This window comes from Lissotriton vulgaris, chromosome 2_1, assembly GCF_964263255.1.
Source record: "Lissotriton vulgaris chromosome 2_1, aLisVul1.2, whole genome shotgun sequence".
Classification (NCBI taxonomy): Eukaryota; Metazoa; Chordata; class Amphibia; order Caudata; family Salamandridae; genus Lissotriton; species Lissotriton vulgaris.
Window position 1 is genome coordinate 1650441594 of NC_141687.1, and position 21719 is coordinate 1650463312.

The 21719-nt window shown below is 40.8% G+C and overlaps 1 protein-coding gene across 1 annotated transcript in view; it reads left to right on the plus strand.

Moving 5' to 3' along the window:
- Nucleotides 1–21719, plus strand: part of LOC147733017 (transcription elongation factor A protein 3-like) — a 292384-nt gene that overhangs the window by 99025 nt on the left and 171640 nt on the right. The window contains exon 4 of the mRNA XM_086957573.1: nt 19940–20078. Within this exon, the coding sequence (XP_086813699.1) occupies nt 19940–20078 (139 nt within the window). The remainder of the gene's footprint in view (nt 1–19939; nt 20079–21719) is intronic.

Genomic DNA, 21719 nt, shown 5'->3' on the forward strand with positions numbered 1-21719 from the left:
TCTTTAAAATAAGAAACAAAGCTCTATCAGGTCTGTAAAATATGAGCCACAGTGCTATCAGGTCTGTAAAATAAGACATGCAGTGCTATCAGGTCTATAAAATATGAAGCACAGAGCTATCAGGTCTGTAAAATAAGAAATGCAGCGCTATAATGTCTGTAAAATAAGAAACACAACACTATCAGCTCAGTGAAATAAGAAAACACAGCGCTATCAGGTCTGTGAAATATGAAACTCCGCGCTATCAGGTCTGTATAATAAGAAACACAGCGCTATCAGGTCTGTAAAATGGGAACCACAGCACTATCAGGTCTGTAAAATATGAAACGCAGCTCTATCAGGACTTGAAAATAAGAACTGCAGTGCTATCAGGTCTGTAAAATAAGAAACACAGCACTATCAGGTCTGTATAATAAGAAAAACAGCGCTATCAGGTCTGTAAAATAAGAAATGCAGCGCTATCAGGTCTATAAAATATGAGCCACAGCGCTATCAGGTCTGTAAAATATGAAACACAGCACTATCAGGTCTGTAAAATAAGAAACAGCACTATCAGGTCTGTAAAATAGGAAACACAGCACTATCAGGTCCGTAAAATAAGAAATGCAGCGCTATCAGGTCGGTAAAATATGAACCACAGCGCTTTCAGGTCTGTAAAATATGAACAACAGCACTATCAGGTCTGTAAAATAAGAAACACAGCGCTACCAGGTCTGTAAAATATGAACCACAGCGCTGTCAGGTCTTTAAAATATGAAGCACAGCGCTATTAGGTCTTTAAAATAAGAAACAAAGCTCTATCAGTTCTGTAAAATATGAGCCACAGCGCTATCAGGTCTGTAAAATAAGACATTCAGCGTTATCAGGTCTATAAAATATGAAACACAGAGCTATCAGGTCTGTAAAATAAGAAATGCAGCGCTATAATGTCTGTAAAATAAGAAACATAGCGCTATCAGGTTTGTAAAATAAGAAACACAGCACTATCAGGTCTGTATAATAAGAAAAACAGCGCTATCAGGTCTGTAAAATAAGAAATGCAGCGCTATCAGGTCTATAAAATATGAGCCACAGCGCTATCAGGTCTGTAAAATATGAAACACAGCACTATCAGGTCTGTAAAATAAGAAACAGCACTATCAGGTCTGTCAAATAAGAAACACAGCACTATCAGGTCCGTAAAATAAGAAATCCAGCGCTATCAGGTCGGTAAAATATGAACCACAGCGCTATCAGGTCTGTAAAATATGAACAACAGCACTATCAGGTCTGTAAAATAAGAAACACAGCGCTACCAGGTCTGTAAAATATGAACCACAGCGCTGTCAGGTCTTTAAAATATGAAGCACAGCGCTATCAGGTCTTTAAAATAACAAACAAATCGCTATCAGTTCTGTAAAATATGAGCCACAGCGCTATCAGGTCTGTAAAATAAGAAACATAGCGCTATCAGGTTTGTAAAATAAGAAACACAGCGCTATCAGGTCTGTATAATAAGAAACACAGCGCTATCAGGTCTATAAAATATGAGCCACAGCGCTATCAGGTCTATAAAATATGAGCCACAGAGCTATCAGGTCTGTAAAATAAGAAACACAGCACTATCAGGTCTGTAAAATAAGAAACAGCACTATCAGGTCAGTAAAATAAGAAACACAGCACTATCAGGTCTGTAAAATAAGAAACACAGAGCTATCAGGTCTGTAAAATATGAACCACAGCGCTATCAGGTCCGTAAAATATGAAACACAGCGCTATCAGGTCTGTAAAATATGAACAACAGCACAATCAGGTCTGTAAAATAAGAAACACAGCGCTATCAGGTCTGTAAAATATGAACCACAGTGCTGTCAGGTCTTTAAAATAAGAAGCACAGCCCTTCCAGGTCTTTAAAATAAGAAACAAAGCTCTATCAGGTCTGTAAAATATGAGCCACAGTGCTATCAGGTCTGTAAAATAAGACATGCAGTGCTATCAGGTCTATAAAATATGAAGCACAGAGCTATCAGGTCTGTAAAATAAAAAATGCAGCGCTATAATGTCTGTAAAATAAGAAACACAACACTATCAGCTCAGTGAAATAAGAAAACACAGCGCTATCAGGTCTGTGAAATATGAAACTCCGCGCTATCAGGTCTGTATAATAAGAAACACAGCGCTATCAGGTCTGTAAAATGGGAACCACAGCACTATCAGGTCTGTAAAATATGAAACGCAGCTCTATCAGGACTTTAAAATAAGAACTGCAGTGCTATCAGGTCTGTAAAATAAGAAACACAGCGCTATCAGGCCTGTAAAATAAGAAATACAGCGCTATCAGGTCTGTAAAATGGGAACCACAGCACTATCAGGTCTGTAAAATATGAAACGCAGCTCTATCAGGACTTTAAAATAAGAACTGCAGTGCTATCAGGTCTGTAAAATAAGAAAAACAGCGCTATCAGGTCTGTAAAATAAGAAATGCAGCGCTATCAGGTCTATAAAATATGAGCCACAGCGCTATCAGGTCTGTAAAATATGAAACACAGCACTATCAGGTCTCTAAAATAAGAAACAGCACTATCAGGTCTGTCAAATAAGAAACACAGCACTATCAGGTCCGTAAAATAAGAAATCCAGCGCTATCAGGTCGGTAAAATATGAACCACAGCGCTATCAGGTCTGTAAAATATGAACAACAGCACTATCAGGTCTGTAAAATAAGAAACACAGCGCTACCAGGTCTGTAAAATATGAACCACAGCGCTGTCAGGTCTTTAAAATATGAAGCACAGCGCTATCAGGTCTTTAAAATAACAAACAAATCGCTATCAGTTCTGTAAAATATGAGCCACAGCGCTATCAGGTCTGTAAAATAAGAAACATAGCGCTATCAGGTTTGTAAAATAAGAAACACAGCGCTATCAGGTCTGTATAATAAGAAACACAGCGCTATCAGGTCTATAAAATATGAGCCACAGCGCTATCAGGTCTATAAAATATGAGCCACAGCGCTATCAGGTCTGTAAAATAAGAAACACAGCACTATCAGGTCTGTAAAATAAGAAACAGCACTATCAGGTCAGTAAAATAAGAAACACAGCACTATCAGGTCTGTAAAATAAGAAACACAGCACTATCAGGTCTGTAAAATAAGAAACACAGAGCTATCAGGTCTGTAAAATATGAACCACAGCGCTATCAGGTCCGTAAAATATGAACCACAGCGCTATCAGGTCCGTAAAATATGAATCACAGAGCTATCAGGTCTGTAAAATAAGAAATGCAGCGCTATAATGTCTGTAAAATAAGAAACACAGCGCTATCAGGTTTGTAAAATAAGAAACACAGCACTATCAGGTCTGTATAATAAGAAAAACAGCGCTATCAGGTCTGTAAAATAAGAAATGCAGCGCTATCAGGTCTATAAAATATGAGCCACAGAGCTATCAGGTCTGTAAAATATGAAACACAACACTATCAGGTCTGTAAAATAAGAAACAGCACTATCAGGTCTGTAAAATAGGAAACACAGCACTATCAGGTCCGTAAAATAAGAAATGCAGCGCTATCAGGTCGGTAAAATATGAACCACAGCGCTTTCAGGTCTGTAAAATATGAACAACAGCACTATCAGGTCTGTAAAATAAGAAACACAGCGCTACCAGGTCTGTAAAATATGAACCACAGCGCTGTCAGGTCTTTAAAATATGAAGCACAGCGCTATTAGGTCTTTAAAATAAGAAACAAAGCTCTATCAGTTCTGTAAAATATGAGCCACAGCGCTATCAGGTCTGTAAAATAAGACATTCAGCGTTATCAGGTCTATAAAATATGAAACACAGAGCTATCAGGTCTGTAAAATAAGAAATGCAGCGCTATAATGTCTGTAAAATAAGAAACATAGGGCTATCAGGTTTGTAAAATAAGAAACACAGACTATCAGGTCTGTATAATAAGAAAAACAGCGCTATCAGGTCTGTAAAATAAGAAATGCAGCGCTATCAGGTCTATAAAATATGAGCCACAGCGCTATCAGGTCTGTAAAATATGAAACACAGCACTATCAGGTCTGTAAAATTAGAAACAGCACTATCAGGTCTGCCAAATAAGAAACACAGCACTATCAGGTCCGTAAAATAAGAAATCCAGCGCTATCAGGTCGGTAAAATATGAACCACAGCGCTATCAGGTCTGTAAAATATGAACAACAGCACTATCAGGTCTGTAAAATAAGAAACACAGCGCTACCAGGTCTGTAAAATATGAACCACAGCGCTGTCAGGTCTTTAAAATATGAAGCACAGCGCTATCAGGTCTTTAAAATAACAAACAAATCGCTATCAGTTCTGTAAAATATGAGCCACAGCGCTATCAGGTCTGTAAAATAAGAAACATAGCGCTATCAGGTTTGTAAAATAAGAAACACAGCGCTATCAGGTCTGTATAATAAGAAACACAGCGCTATCAGGTCTATAAAATATGAGCCACAGCGCTATCAGGTCTATAAAATATGAGCCACAGAGCTATCAGGTCTGTAAAATAAGAAACACAGCACTATCAGGTCTGTAAAATAAGAAACAGCACTATCAGGTCAGTAAAATAAGAAACACAGCACTATCAGGTCTGTAAAATAAGAAACACAGAGCTATCAGGTCTGTAAAATATGAACCACAGCGCTATCAGGTCCGTAAAATATGAAACACAGCGCTATCAGGTCTGTAAAATATGAACAACAGCACAATCAGGTCTGTAAAATAAGAAACACAGCGCTATCAGGTCTGTAAAATATGAACCACAGTGCTGTCAGGTCTTTAAAATAAGAAGCACAGCCCTTCCAGGTCTTTAAAATAAGAAACAAAGCTCTATCAGGTCTGTAAAATATGAGCCACAGTGCTATCAGGTCTGTAAAATAAGACATGCAGTGCTATCAGGTCTATAAAATATGAAGCACAGAGCTATCAGGTCTGTAAAATAAGAAATGCAGCGCTATAATGTCTGTAAAATAAGAAACACAACACTATCAGCTCAGTGAAATAAGAAAACACAGCGCTATCAGGTCTGTGAAATATGAAACTCCGCGCTATCAGGTCTGTATAATAAGAAACACAGCGCTATCAAGTCTGTAAAATGGGAACCACAGCACTATCAGGTCTGTAAAATATGAAACACAGCTCTATCAGGACTTGAAAATAAGAACTGCAGTGCTATCAGGTCTGTAAAATAAGAAACACAGCGCTATCAGGCCTGTAAAATAAGAAATACAGCGATATCAGGTCTGTAATATAGGAAATACAGAACCATCAGGTCTGTAAAATATGAAACACAGCGCTATAAGGTCTGTAAAATAAGAAACACAGCTCTATCAGGTTTGTAAAATATGAAAAACAGCGCTATCAGATCTGTAAAATTAGAAATACAGAGCTATCAGGTCTGTAATATATGAAGACAGCGCTATAAGATCTGTAAAATATGAACCACAGCACTATCAGGTCTGTAAAATAAGAAACACAGTGCTATCAGGTCTGTAAAATAAGAAACACAGCGCTATCAGGTCTATAAAACAAGAAACAGCAGCACTATCAGGTCTGTAAAATATAAACCGCAGTGCTATCGGGTCTGTAAAATAAGAAACATAGCCTATCAGGGCTGTAAAATATGAACCACAGCGCCATCAGGTCTGTAAAATGAGAAACACAGCGCTATCAGATCTGTAAAATGAGAAACACAGGACTATCAGCTCTGTAAAATGTAAAACACAGCACTATCAGGTCAGTAAAATAAGAAACACAGGGCTATCAGGTCTGTAAAATGAGAAACATACCGCTATCATGTCTGTAAAATATGAACCTCCGTGCTATCAGGTCTCCAAAATTAGAAACACAGCGCTACTGGGTCTGTAAAATGAGAAACACACCGCTATCAGGTCTGTAAAATGAAAAACAAACCACTATCAGGTCTGTAAAATAGCAACCGCAGCACTATCTGGTCTGTAAAATATGAACTGCAGTGATATCAGGTCTGTAAAATGAGAAACACAGTGCGATCAGGTCTGTAAAATAGGAAAAACAGCGCTATCAGGTCTGTAAAATGAGAAACACAGCACTATCAGGTCTGTAAAATGTAAAACACAGCGCTATCAAGTCAGTAAAATAGGAAACACACGGCTATCAGGTCTGTAAAATGAGAAACACACCGCTATCAGGTCTGTAAAATATGAACCACAGCACTATCAGGTCTGTAAAATAAGAAACACATCGCTATCGGGTCTGTAAAATGAGAAACACACCGCTATCAGGTCTGTAAAATGAAAAACACACCGCTATTAGGTCTGTAAAATAGGAACCGCAGCACTACCAGGTCTGTAAAATATGAACTGCAGCGCTATCAGGGCTGTAAAATGTGAAACACAGCGCTATCAGGTCTGTAAAATATGAAAAACAGCGCTATCAGGTCTGTGAAATAAGAGACATAGCGCTATCAGGTCTGTAAAATAAGAAACACAGTGCTATTAGATTTGTAAAATATGAAACACAGCGCTATCAGGTCTGTAAAATAAGAAACATCGCTATTGTCACGTTCTAATCTAGGACCCTGATCAATATTGTGACCTTATGCCCCTATACGGCTATAATCCCTTTGTACAACTATATTGGCATAACCGATCAAATGCAAAATTCAGAAACTCGTCTCTGGCCTAACACGAACAGAGCCACATTTCAGAATCACTTCCTCTGCAGCTCATTAGAGCAAATGACACAGCAGAAGCCACTATCTAAGATTCCTAGATTACACTCCGAGTTCTTCAACAAGATAAAAACTCAGCAACCTGGGAAAGCCCCGCTTGCTATGTTTTGATTAGTAATAGAACTCTAATGAGCACTGAGAGACGATCACTTCCTAGTGACATCTTTATTGACGTCTTATGTCCAAAAACTTACGTCAACCTAGGCACCTTTCAGGTATAAATATTACCAGCGTTGCCTTAAGCAAACGCTGCTTCGCTGAAGCTATCGCTGCTATGCTGATACTGATGCTCTCACTGCCTTAACGACATCAGCGAGCGATGGTGTGATGTACATAGGAGCAGAACAGCTGTCCCCTGCAAGAGCCCAGCAGATACAAGCTGCCCACGGACGCTGCCCCTCCTCCTCTTCCTCGACGCGCTGAGAGAGACGCTGTCTTTTCTCCTGCCGAGAAAATCCAGCTCCGGCATTTCCAGCCTACTCTTGCGAGTGACTGGGATATCGAGTCCTGGAAGGAGATACAAGACCTCCAACATTCTATTCCAGGGGTATGGTGTTGACTAAACCCTTAGAGAGCATCCTTGAAGCAAACCTTGGCAAAACCAACTTAACTAAAGCTACTTACTTACTCCCTCCCACGTATTAGGCTTAGGTCAGGTACACTGGGGTAGGCGTAGTTAGAAGCACCAGTTGAGTACGTTAGCTAAATGTATATATGAATGTATATATGTTTTATTCATTTTAAACCATTGTATGGCTAAGAAACCATATCAATGCTTTTACAGTATTATTTCGCAATCCTCATTTTACTGTACGCACTTTTTATTATAACTAGTCTTGCAATTGTGGCAATTCATTTCTCTTGTATGAGAAGAAAGACTGTTCAATAAATAATACCTTTTTATTGAAAACGCCCATCTCTCTATTCTCTGCACTTTGGTGAAAGTAATCTGCACAAAACTGACTGAGTAAAATAACTGTCTATTGTTTCACACGACTCTAGAGATTGACTCTTATTCTAAGGGGCAAAGTTGTCATGTTTATGCGGTTGTTGGAAAACTGAATCCCTTCTTGTCTGTACCAGGGAAGCTGATCACTTCCTATTCAGTCAAGAAAGTTTCCAGTGACCTCTGAGCTACTTGGTAACAAACCCAATTAAGTTTAGCATAGTCAGTGGAGACCTGGAAGATCCGCACTTCTACGTCCATACTACTGTTTATGTTATTCCAATGCGCAGGGCCTATTGGGAAAATAGGAACTACACTACATGGCGCCCAAACGTTTGGTAAGTCGATAAACTAACGCAAGACGTTAGAGTAACTCAGTCGTGCATTTTTCACACAGACCCCTTTCTCCCGTAAATACTCCAATAGACGTCTGGAGTGGGTGAAAGGTTAAAATCCGCCCGACCTTAGTAGGAAGAGATTCCGATGTAAAGCTCTGGTTTATTCAACGTTGAAGGATACAGTGCTCCAAAATATTGTGCACCTAATCTTTGTCTCCTTGGAGACCTGCTCTGCAAACCTTGCAATTATACAATGCCAGGAGAAAACGGAACCGCTGCAGCCGCAGTAGATGCGACTCAGCAGGGTCCCGACGGGACTACTGAACCGGGTGCAATAATCATCCCGGCACATTTAAGAAAATCTATAACGTCAAAACTTATAGAAAATGGACTGACCACACAAGGTGGCACAGTCGTCTTCGTGATAGAGGCACACGAATATCAGCAGACAGAGGTATTCTATTCTTGGATAAAATTTCCAGCGGCAAACACCGCAACACACAAGTTCCACTACTACATAGTAGGGGATCCACTGGAAGAGTACGCTCCTTTCGAGGAGATTGAAATCCCATTAAAATTTCCAAGAGCATTTGCTCTGGTTTAAAGGCGCCCTAAAACATAATGATCATATTACCAGGCTCGGTCCACTAGGTAGACCAGGAGCAACGTGGCCGGTTCTAGCCAGCTACACACCATATCCAGACATTGATAAAATGTCAAGTGAAGAACTCTTAATTAAAATAAGAGAATTAACAAAGGCATATAGAGAGTTAGTAAAATTATTTATTAAAAATAATTCAAACACTCCTAAAAAGAGCTGGGATGGAAATAAACAATCCACTCCCAAGGAAAAAGTTTTCCAGTCCAGAGGAAGGTCTCCTCGACGGAGGGAAAGAACTCCGACTCGAGAACACCAGTCTCCCCAGAGGGAGCCCTCTGAGAAAAGATATAACCTTAGAAATAGGGATAATTTGAAAAGGCCTGATAGATATCAAAGTATTGATACACGTCCCTCTCAATCTTTTTCGCAGAAATCAGAAAGAAGAGGACGGTCAGACCCAGGAGAGCACACCAAGTCCAAAGACAAGGAACCTGCTCAAAGTAAAAAGTTACAATTTCCGAAAAAGAAGGTAGCCAGTATTAGAGTAATCGAACATGCCGAGAATACTGAGGACACAGTTGAAAAACGGGGAGTGGGCACAGACAATGTTAGACAGTGCAGCAGAAATCAGTATAGCCCGCAAGATCCTGATGAGTCATCTGGAGACAGTGGACACGAATGAATACATTCAAGTAGAAACTGCCAACACCAGAGTTAGCCAGCCCCATAAGATATACAAAATAACATTGCGTATAGAGGGTGATAAGACTAGGAAAATAAGGGGTCTATTTTGGGATAAACTCTCAAAAGGCTATGATATTCCGTTAGCTGAAAAGGATTGGCCCCCAGAGTTTGTCAGGGAGTGCCCTCATGGCGAAGAAATGATTATGCCTGCCTTCTCGAATGACATTCCGATTCACAACAAAAAAAATATACTTATGCAAGGAAATGGGCAGTAGCCCAGGCACCAGCATTATATAAAAATCATGTAGGATGGGATGAGGACTCTCCTCCTCACAAAATCCAGTTAAAAAGTCAACCGACTGCACAGAGGCAGTATCCCATTAAGCAAGAAGCTAAAAAACAAGTCAGGGAGATTTTAGATCAACTTGAATACCAGGGGGTGATTGAAACATGCACCTCTCAAATGAACAATCCTTTGTTTCCTGTCTCCAAACCAGACAATTCATATCGTCTAGTTTTGGACTACAGACACCTTAATGCATGTTGCAAAATTTTTGCAGTACAAAATTCGCATAGTGCTGCACTAATAAATAACATAGTTAGGAAAAAATGTAAAACAACATTAGACATATCTAATGGTTTCTTTTGTCAAAATATTGCACCAGAAAGCAGATACTTGACCGCTTTCTCAGTAATGGGGTCTCAGAAAAATTTCTGTAGGCTCCCACAGGGATTCAAGAACAGCCCAGGACTATTTTCAGCCAGAGTAACAGAGTTACTACAAATATATGATGATGAGGCATTATCTTATGTAGATGATATCTATCTAACAGACGACGACTTGGAGACTCACTTGAAAAGAGTGAACACCATTATACTTGGGTTCGCAGCAGAGGGTTACAAATTCAACTTTAAAAAGTTTTGAATTGCCCATCTGACAGTATTATTTTTAGGATACGAATTGTCAAGTGAAGGAAAAAGCCTAGCGGACAACTTCTTAGATAAGTGCGCTGTGCTCCAAGCACCAAAAACGCTGAAGAATTTACAATCGATTCTAGGTTTCCTGAATTTCGGAAGAACTTACATTCTAAATTATGCGGAGAGGGTTAAACCTCTCTACGAACTAATTAAACCTGATTTTAAACCAATCACCTGGATTCAAAAACACACAGAAATTTTGAGATCACTGCAAACAGACATGTTAGCAAAAACAAAATTAGATACACGTGACAACACACGCAATCTTGTAATCCGAGTCATCCCAGGAAGATGCGGATTCACGTACCTAACCTCTAATGAGGGAGAAAAGGTACCAATTTCAATTAAATCTCACTTGTACACACAAGAGGAAAAAACATTCAGTCCAACAGAAAAAACTGTGAAAGCAGTAGAAACTGCATTAGCGAATGAACGAGAACTAGCACACGGCAAAAGGATCAATATCCTCACAGCAGAATCCGCCTTCGAGGCACTATTCAGCCCAGTAAACCTGCCTACAGTGTCACTGGATCCGAAATGGATAGAGTGTGTAAATTCTCTTGGAGCGGAAGATGTGAAATACTATTTCGCCCCGCAATTTGAAAAACTGAATGATTTAGAATATGAAGAAGAATATCCTCTGCCAATCGAACTTCTGCCTCTCCCACAGTACGCCTGTATAATCTATACAGATAGATTTGTACAGCATTTCAACGTAGAGAACAAATCCTACAATGCAGCCTGCGCGATTGTTAAAGGTCGCTGGCTGTGCTGTAAATTCAGACCGAAAATAACAAAAACTGAATCAGTTAGAAACTGTTCGGCTCAGAGAGCTGAAATCAGATGTTTAAAGATGTCGCTTGAAAATGCAGAACGTGAATTCCCGACACTTATCGTGTGCGATTCGCATTTTTGCGTCAACTCTTACAATAATAAGCTGCAGAGCTGGATTGAAAACGATTACAAAGATGAAACAGGTGTAACAATCAAGCATAAAATGCTTTGGAAACAGGTAGCTCTTTTACAGAAAGAACTACAAAAGACTCACGTGATACACACTCTGAGTCATCAACGTGATGGCGTTCACGTTGCAGGGAATTCATTGGCTAATACAGCCACAGCGGAAGCAACTAAACCGGCTTCCGTAGCCACAAAAAAGCGTTCAGAAAAATACATAGACGGGGAAACCATGCTGGCAGTCAAAACGTCCGTAAAAGGCGACTGTGCAGTACTACCCGTGAACTATCCACTCAATTATGCATACGTAATCGATGCAAACTCCGTTCCTTTTGCTCGAATCCCTGGAGTGGGGGATAGGGTAATTCCAAACATGAACAGGAGAATATTTTTAATAGCAGACGCACACATGGGTGAAGGTCCTAGGCACAAAAAGATCAAGGAATCTCTGAAAGAATTACAGTCAGTATACTGGTGGCCGGGAATGAGCCTGCACCACTATAAATATGTAAAGAACTGCCCGGACTGCAACAGAGATCGCAGTGGAGAACCGGCCAGTGTAGTGTCAGAAACCCTAATAGAAAGCATAATGCGATCTATCCGCGCAATCAAACAAGAGAAACGCGTCCAATTGTATATCATCAAGGCTAAACACACTTAAGAAATGAGGCCCCAGCGCTCGGCTGACGCCAGAACGGTTATAAAAGATCTGCGAGTCTTTATCGGCACATACGCAATTGCCATGTTCCATTCTGACCAGGGTACTGCTTTCAGCTCTCGAGCTTATAAGGAGGCCATGGCCAGCATGGGCGTTGGATTGCGGTATTCTTGTCCGTCACACCCCGAAGGGAACAGTGTGGTAGAAAGAAAAAACCGGGACATAAAGCAATCTATAACAGCGAAGGTATTAGGTTCAGGTTCTGGGTGGGTCAAACATTTAATAAGTGTCCAGTTAAGTCTAAACAACTTGCCAAGAAATTCTCTAAAAGGTTTCAGCCCATACGAACTATTGTTCGGAACTAGAATGCGAATTCAGGACTTAGATAGTCAGGTATCAGTGGTAAAACATAAGAAAACAGACTTTGACATCAAAGATCGTTTGGCTATTTTACAGGACTTGAATGAAACAAGAAAATCCTTAAGCAACATAAAGTTAAAGCAACAGCCAACTACCACTGATGAGGCACCACCAGCCCCAGCAAGGCCTGTCTGGATTCCAAAGATTGGGGATCTAGTCAGAGAAAAAATAGCGGTGAAGAAGGAATTTGGGCCTTCTTACAGAAAAGCAGTACCTGTCTTAGCAATCAACGGAACAAGGTCAGTAGTACTACCGCCCCTTGCTGGTAAAAAGGAGAACAGAGTTGTATCAATCGACCTGGTAAAACCTCAAGCATGTGGCCTATAATCAACAGTAGGCCCATTGGACTCCCGAGAAACAACAGAATACCCAAACTTGCAATAATCCAAGAGGTTCAAACTGAAAGACTAATCACATTCGATCAGCCTGCAGTGCACAGAGAGGGACTATGCAATAATGCCATGGAACTCGTGCCTCTTGAGACACAGATTGAAACTGTTCATCAAGAAACACCAGTCTACAATGATGTGGCATCAGAATGTGCTACCGAAAGACAAATTGAAAGAACAATCCCAACAATTGACAGAACTGCCTCTGGCTACTTCATCAACTTCGATAACTTTTCTGAGGATCAAAGCAACCCCAAAGTGATGCCAGAAACAAAAAAGACTTTTAAAGAAAAAGCAACAGAACTCTTTCAACAAATCAAAGAAGTATATCTGGATGCACCATTGATTGAGCATTGGATTATATCAGGGGTATTCATACTCCTACTATGCCTAATTTTAGTTTTAATTTTAGGAAGGTTTATTACAATACAATGGACACAGCAAGTCAGAACATCAACTTAGTCCTCAAACCACACAGATCATCCCACGTGAAGAAAAGAGAACTGTCAACAGTAAATGTCACAGCCATTCCAATACCCGGTGGGGTAGTATGGGAGAAAACTGACTATGAAATATATGGTCCGGTCGAGATCCTGAAGTATCCTCATCAATTCAAGGTTTCCTTATGTGACTTTGTAAAACCTAGTACATTCTCTGATGATTGGGACTTTGAAAGTATTAATAATATGATGTCTGGTTTGGTAATGTCAGCTAGATTCACAGATCATGATTATTTACAAGGTTTGTCTAGTTATGAACAGATGTTCTGCTACACACACTATGGTGATCATTACTTGCATAAATCTGCACAACCTAGAAATGTTTTTAAGTATAACCAATAGGAACATTGTGCTACACCACCTAAAAGCAGTTCTAGAACATTCTATGAGAAATTTCAGTACTTCTCAGGGTTTAACACCAGTGATGCAGAAACGTTTTATTATAAACTGTTAGATAAAACAGGATTGAAAACAATGCTGACAAATACTAAATTGATATATTCAGAAGCATTTTATGAAAAAATGATGACATTTGGTTTTGATTATTGGAAAAATAACATTGAAACAAAAACAATCTGGGGTACAAAAGAGTGGCAGGTACAAGGCCTAGAAGCACTATTTCGAGCCTGCACGATCCCAGAACAAATAATGTTTTTAAATGAAACAATTCAACAAACAACTTGTCTTGGCCTAGCTAAGATTAAAGACCTTAACAAACCGTCTATTCCAAAGCCAATACCTGATAATGCAACAACAGATATTGAGATAGACGTATCTAAAATTTTACATTTAAACAGAACGCATCCTGATTGGAAAAAGTGGTTAATCTGGCCTACTGACACAAACAACTGTCAAGATAGATTCCTGAATAAAACACAGGGGTTAACAATGTCCAGACAAGACCCTAGATACTCCCAGAGATAACATCCAGGGATAGTAACAACATACAGTGTATGGAAGCTGTGCCTTGAATGGCTAGAATCATCCACACTGGCTGAAATTAAGCAACACTTGTCTTTACTTAAAGATGGTGCTGATTTGCGCGATTTCATTATGGGACCACGCAAACAGCGTCAAAAGCGTTTCATAGCGACCAGTATCTATGCTGCATACAACGAGGCTTGGCAAGTCACACAAATTGAAACAGCTGAAAAAATACGAGAAATTGATCGTATTAATTTGGAAAAATCACTTTCTGTTGTGGACAATGGGTTAATGACTCTGTCTTCCAGAATATATTCACTGGACAGTATTGTATCATCTGCCATAGATATAATAGACAAAGACTTGCTAATGTTACAGCATGGCCAGTCACAATTGCGTTCTATTGTACAGTTAGGCTGGACGCTGCAAAATCTTCGTTCAGGCTATGTGCCTTGGTGTTTAATCAACACAACGTCATTGTTTTCCATATTTAACCTTACTGATAAACAAATCAGCTTGGCACAGAAAGGAGCAGACTATACAATCCTGAGCATCGAAAAACTTGAGAGATTACCTTTGACAATGTCAGAAAGTCCTGTCATTGAATGGATAATACACGGGATTATCACAATTCCGATAACAACTTTCTGATTTAAAAATTGCCTTGAATACATACCTACTGGCCAGTATGAACGATTGGGTAAAGGATACATTAAATCAGCATGGAAATTACCATACACACACATGCTATAGTGACAGCAACAAAAATGTATTTCTTAGTGGTGAAAACTGCAAACATTCACTAAGCGGTATACTTTTGTGCCAGGGTATTAATTTACACTGAGCCTGTGAAGGAAATTCTAACAACCTTTCATGCCACCAACATGTCACACCTGCAACGCAGATAGAGCCTTTCTTTAAGCAGCTCTCGAATGGGAGTTACATTCTGATAACGGATCACAGCAGTTGTGGCCTTTTGCCAGGGAAAGCATATCTCGTAAGCGTAACTTCCATGGTCAAATGCTATATGCAAGCATTGTTTCCAAACGGCCCTCGAGACACCGAGACTCCCATTTGGCCTCGTTTGAATTTCTCTTCTATACAAATTGATACTTTAAGCAGAATGAAGTCTGTGCTTTTGCAGACAACAGTAACCATCACGTCATCAAAAGAGACGTATGATCTCCTAGTTGCAAGGACGGCTACGGAGATACATGACCTTTTATCAACAAATTGCCCCGTGCATTTCGTAGAAATGCTTAGCCAACTCATTAACATGTCTTGTGCCATAGGCATCCCAGGCATATTTAAGACGATTTTTACGAGACTGCTAACACCATTCAAAGCAATTCTGGGAAGCATTCCTAATTTTGTACATTCAGTCTTTGGCGGCATACCCCTATTTTTTGGACTTGTAGAAGGGATTTTATTTTTGACCCTCCTGCTCCGATATGGCAAGCCAAAACTCAGACATGACTCCTACAAGGATGGAAGAAACGATCCTAGCAATACGCTACCGGGACAGAATAACTAGAGTCCTTGGATTGGCCAGGCTGAGAGATCTAAACATGACCTGGTTCCTTTCATTCAGACCTATATGGCAATCCTGCATCTTACCTGCGCTTCGATGTATGCTATGCGGAGTTGAGTGCGTGTTGGACATCTGTCTTGCACTTCCATCAGCAGTACCAATGGATATCGATACTTTGCTAAGTCCGATAACGGCTCACACATTGTGTTGTCCCCAGCGGCTACCAATCCTGATGACGGCATTCGTTGAGACTCCTGTGCTACGACTAGGTGGTGACAGTGGAGCGAAAAATAAAAGCAACATCACCCAGGTACGACCTTCTGTGAGCATTGCTGATCCAGACTTTGATGATAGCAATCATTCTCACACCTGCCAAGTTACAGCACTATCGAACTTGGTCGAACTGTCACCTGATTTTGTAGACCAATTTTTTGAGAGCCTGTCTGATATGATGTTCTCCCCTGAACAGAAACAATAATTTTAGAAAAGCATTCCGACACACAGCGTTCCCATGAACTCTGAATTCGGCCTTCAGTTTTGATCAACAAAAACTGCTGAAAAGCGTTGGAACTCTATTCCCCCGTTCAACAAGAATTTTTTTGAATTGAACACTTTTAAAAATATTTACCTTTTTCTGGCACGAAAATTCTTTGCTTAAAGTAGACCTATTCATAGAGAACAGAAGCTTCTATTTTTAGATAAATCTAGAGACATAATAACTTTACATCAGCCTCTAGCACATTTTAAAACAAATGCATTTATATGTGATGAAATTATCTCGCCCTTCTTTTCTGTATTAAGAGATATTTCATGTGTAATTTTTTTGCAAAATCGTTCATTTATTACATATGCTATAATTTTGAATGATTTCTATGCTTAAAGACGTACAGTACCAAAATTACCACGTATTTCAAATACGCCATTTCAAATGCAAATATGTATTTTGGGGTGGGTAATGTTACACATGCATCTTTTGCTATAGTTTTTAGTAAATTGATGGACATAAATTCGTGGAGTGGGTGTCGGGTTCTAATCCAGGACCCTGATCAATATTGTGACCTTATGCCCCTATACGGCTATAATCCCTTTGTACCCCTATATTGGCATAACCGATCAAATGCAAAATTCAGAAACTCGTCTCTGGCCTAACACGAACAGAGCCACATTTCAGAATCACTTCCTCTGCAGCTTCCTCTGCAGCTCATTAGAGCAAATGACACAGCAGAAGCCACTATCTAAGATTCCTAGATTACACTCCGAGTTCTTCAACAAGATAAAAACTCAGCAACCTGGGAAAGCCTCGCTTGCTATGTTTTGATTAGTAATAGAACTCTAATGAGCACTGAGAGACGATCACTTCCTAGTGACATCTTTATTGACGTCTTATGTCCAAAAACTTACGTCAACCCAGGCACCTTTCAGTAATAAATATTACCAACGTTGCCTTAAGCAAACGCTGCTTCGCTGAAGCTATCGCTGCTATGCTGATACTGATGCTATCAGTGCCTTAACGACATCAGCGAGCGATGGTGTGATGTACATAGGAGCAGAACAGCTGTCCCCTGCAAGAGCCCAGCAGATACAAGCTGCCCACGGACGCTGCCTCTCCTCCTCTTCCTCGACGCGCTGAGAAAATCCAGCTCCGGCGTTTCCAGCCTACTCTTGCGAGTGACTGGGATATCGAGTCCTGGAAGGACATACAAGACCTCCAACATTCTATTCCAGAGGTATGGTGTTGACTAAACCCTTAGATGGAATTCTTGAAGCAAACCTTGGCAAAACCAACTTAACTAAAGCTACTTACTTACTCCCTCCACGTATTAGGCTTAGGTCAGGTACACTGGGGTAGGCGTAGTTAGAAGCACCAGTTGAGTACGTTAGCTAAATGTATATATGAATGTATATATGTTTTATTCATTTTAAACCATTGTATGGCTAAGAAACCATATCAATGCTTTTACAGTATTATTTCGCAATCCTCATTTTACTGTACGCACTTTTTTATTATAACTAGTCTTGCAATTATGGCAATTCATTTCTCTTGTATGAGAAGAAAGACTGTTCAATAAATAATACCTTTTTATTGAAAACGCCCGGCTCTCTATTCTCTGCACTTTGGTGAAAGTAATCTGCACAAAACTGACTGAGTAAAATAACTGTCTATTGTTTCACACGACTCTAGAGATTGACTCTTATTCTAAGGAGCAAAGTTGTCATGTTTATGCGGTTGTTGGAAAACTGAATCCCTTCTTGTCTGTACCAGGGAAGCTGATCACTTCCTATTCAGTCAAGAAAGTTTCCAGTGACCTCTGAGCTAGTTGGTAACAAACCCAATTAAGTTTAGCATAGTCAGTGGAGACCTGGAAGATCCGCACTTCTACGTCCATACTACTGTTTATGTTATTCCAATGCGCAGGGCCTATTGGGAAAATAGGAACTACACTACACTATCAGGTCTGGAAAATAAGAAACAGCGCTATCAGGTCTGGAAAATAAGAAACACAGCACTATCAGTTCTATAAAATAAAAACACAGCGCTATCAGGTCTATTAAATATGAAACACAGCTCTATCAGGTCTGTAAAATAAGAAACAGCGCTATCAGGTCTGGAAAATAAGAAACAGCGCTATCAGGTCTGGAAAATAAGAAACACAGCGCTATCAGGTCTGCAAAATGAGAAACACAGCGCTATCAAGTCAGTAAAATAAGAAACACATGGCTATCAGGTCTGTAAAATAAGAAACACGCCGCTAACAGGTCTGTAAAATATTAACCACAGCGCTATCAGCGCTATCAGGTCTGTAAAATGAGAAACACATCGCTATCGGGTCTGTAAAATGAGAAACACTCCGCTATCAGGTCTGTAAAATGAAAAACACACCGCTATCAGGTCTGTAAAATAGGAACCGCAGCACTACCAGGTCTGTAAAATATGAACCGCAGTGCTATCAGGTCTGTAAAATGAGAAACACAGTGCTATCAGGTCTGTAAAATAAGAAACACAGCGCTATCAGGGCTGTAAAATGAGAAACACAGCACTATCAGGTCTGTAAAATGTAAAACACAGCGCTATCAAGTCAGTAAAATAAGAAACACACGGCTATCAGGTCTGTAAAATGAGAAACACACCGCTATCAGGTCTGTAAAATATGAACCACAGCGCTATCGGGTGTGTAAAATGAGAAACACATCGCTATCAGGTCTGTAAAATGAGAAACACACCGCTATCAGGTCTGTAAAATGAAAAACACACCGCTATCAGGTCTGTAAAATAGGACCCGCAGCACTACCAGGTCTGTAAAATATGAACTGCAGCGCTATCAGGGCTGTAAAATGTGAAACACAGCGCTATCAGGTCTGTAAAATATGAAACACAGCGCTATCAGGTCTGTGAAATAAGAAACATAGCGCTATCAGGTCTGTAAAATAAGAAACGCAGTGCTATTAGATTTGTAAAATATGAAACACAGCGCTATCAGGTTTGTAAAATAAGAAACAGCGCTATCAGGTCTGGAAAATAAGAAACACAGCACTATCAGGTCTGTAAAATGTAAAACACAGCGCTATCAAGTCAGTAAAATAGGAAACACACGGCTATTAGGTCTGTAAAATGAGAAACACACCGCTATCAGGTCTGTAAAATATGAACCACAGCGCTATCAGGTCTGTAAAATAAGAAACAGCGCTATCAGGTCTGGAAAATAAGAAACACAGCACTATCAAGTCTGGAAAATAAGAAACATAGCGCTTTCAGGTCTGTAAAATAAGAAACGCAGCGCTATCAGTCTTGTAAAATATGAAACACAGTGCTATCAGGTCTGTAAAATAGCGCTCTCAGTTCTATCGCTATAAAATAAAAACACAGCGCTATCAGGTCTATAAAATATGAAACACAGCGCTATCTGGTCTGCAGGGTTTTCTGGCCTGGGTGGAGCTGGTATTAGGCGTTTGAGACTGGAGGGTGCACTGATGCTCGTGGGTGGATGCGAGGGGAGCCCTGGAGCATACACAACTCATTGTGGAAGTCTTCCAAGATTGAGAGTGCATGTAGTTCCTCTTGGAATTCTAATAGGGGATCTGGGAATGGGCGGCACAGCTCCTGGGTTTCTGAAAGAATGTTTTGAGGGGGACAGTGCCTCGTTTAGGTTTCTTGGTGATACTTTTGTTAGTGGGAAGAGCAGTTATTGGTAATTGTAGGGTGTGTCTGAAGGGGCAAAGTTGTTTTTTTTTATTCTGGGAGGGGCACTGACAATTGGCAAAATCTGACACTGTAATTTTCCCTCCTAGACATGAAAAGACCCAGACATGAAGTGCATAAAGAAAAAACAGACAAAGAGAAGGGACTGGAGACCTCGTGTGGCGTGAGAGCCGACGAACCCATCCAACTGTGCAAGCCCGTGGCAGAAACACCCAAGGACCAAGAGAGGTGCCACCCTCCAGGAGACGTGTGACATGATAAAAGTGCCACAATGCTTAACTGACCAATATGGGTTTGCGGGGGTATTTATTTCTCTGTGCTTCTAATAGTTTTAAGTGCAGCTACTACAGAATACCTTTCTCTGCTTTCTCATGTGGCCTAATGAAAACTGGGTAATTATCAGCACACCAGTGCCTGTGAAAGCATGGAAGTCAACTCACCGAAATGCCAGGGGTAGCGGAAGTGACATAACACACCCTTTGACCTCCACTTTCACTTACACACATACTTTCACATACATACAAATTCATACATACACTTTCACTCATAAACATACTCTCACCCGCAAGCATGCACAGAGCATGCATTTAAAACCTTTTTTTACTTAACTTAGCTGCCATGGAAGGGCATATTCCAGCTTATTGTACTCCATCTTTATTACACTATTAATAAATAATACATTTTATTTATTCACTATAAGTGTAATAAAAAATTGACGGAAAATAAAGTGGAGCCCCACCTGCCCCTGTGTCCTGGCACTGAATTTGGGGCCCATCGGGAGACGGGGAGGGGAAAGACCGACCGGAGACAATATAAGGTGTGATAAAGGCCGCTTTATTGGGAACAGGTGCATCTTAACACAATACCACATCCTTGGCCTTTGCCGTACAAAACTAGGCCTAACTAAATATGCACATACCTGACCAAACCCCTCACCCCCACCCCTAAAACATTGCCCCTGCAAACAACATAAACATAAGTACCAACTATCCAAACACCTGCCTCAACTGTTTACACTCTTGCCATCTGTACACTCCCTCCCCCTCTGTCCAGGAAACCTCATTCCTCCTATCCTACCCCCCCCCCCCCCTTAACTAGGAAAAAGCGCCACCCCAACAACCTTTTACCAGCACCTGCCCCCAGCGACATCAGATCTCAACCAACCTAACCAAAAAGGGCACCTGCTCCCAACAAATCCCCTCCAGAAATTACCCCCCAAACCCGGGAACCACAACCCCCGAAAGACCACCCTCAACCCAAGCCTCTTAGGGAGGGCGGGCGGGACAACAACTTCTCTGCCTAATTCGGCTGCTGGGTCACTGTCCCTAAAATGGTGCACAGTGACCCAAAATGGCCGTATTTATTTAACCCCAGCCCAAATGTAGCCCAAACCAGCACAAGGCCGCCCAAGAAGTCCAACCAGCCCAAATTCACCTTCTGTCCCCGTACTAACTCTCCCCCCCCTATCCTCCCGGGGCCCCAAACCTCCCCGGGGGGGCGAGCTTCCCTCCGGTCGGCCACCCCCGCAAAGCCCCATTGGGGCCCATCGGGAGACGGGGAGGGGAAAGACCGACCGGAGACAATATAAGGTGTGATAAAGGCAGCTTTATTGGGAACAGGTGCATCTTAACACAATACCACATCCTTGGCCTTTGCCATACAAAACTAGGCCTAACTAAATATGCACATACCTGACCAAACACCCCAACCCCACCCCTAAAACATTGCCCCCGCAAACAACATAAACATAAGTACCAACTATCCAAACACCTGCCTCAACTGTTTAAACTCTTGCCATCTGTACACTCCCTCCCCCTCTGTCCAGGAAACCTCATTCCTCCTATCCTACCCCCCCCTTAACTAGGAAAA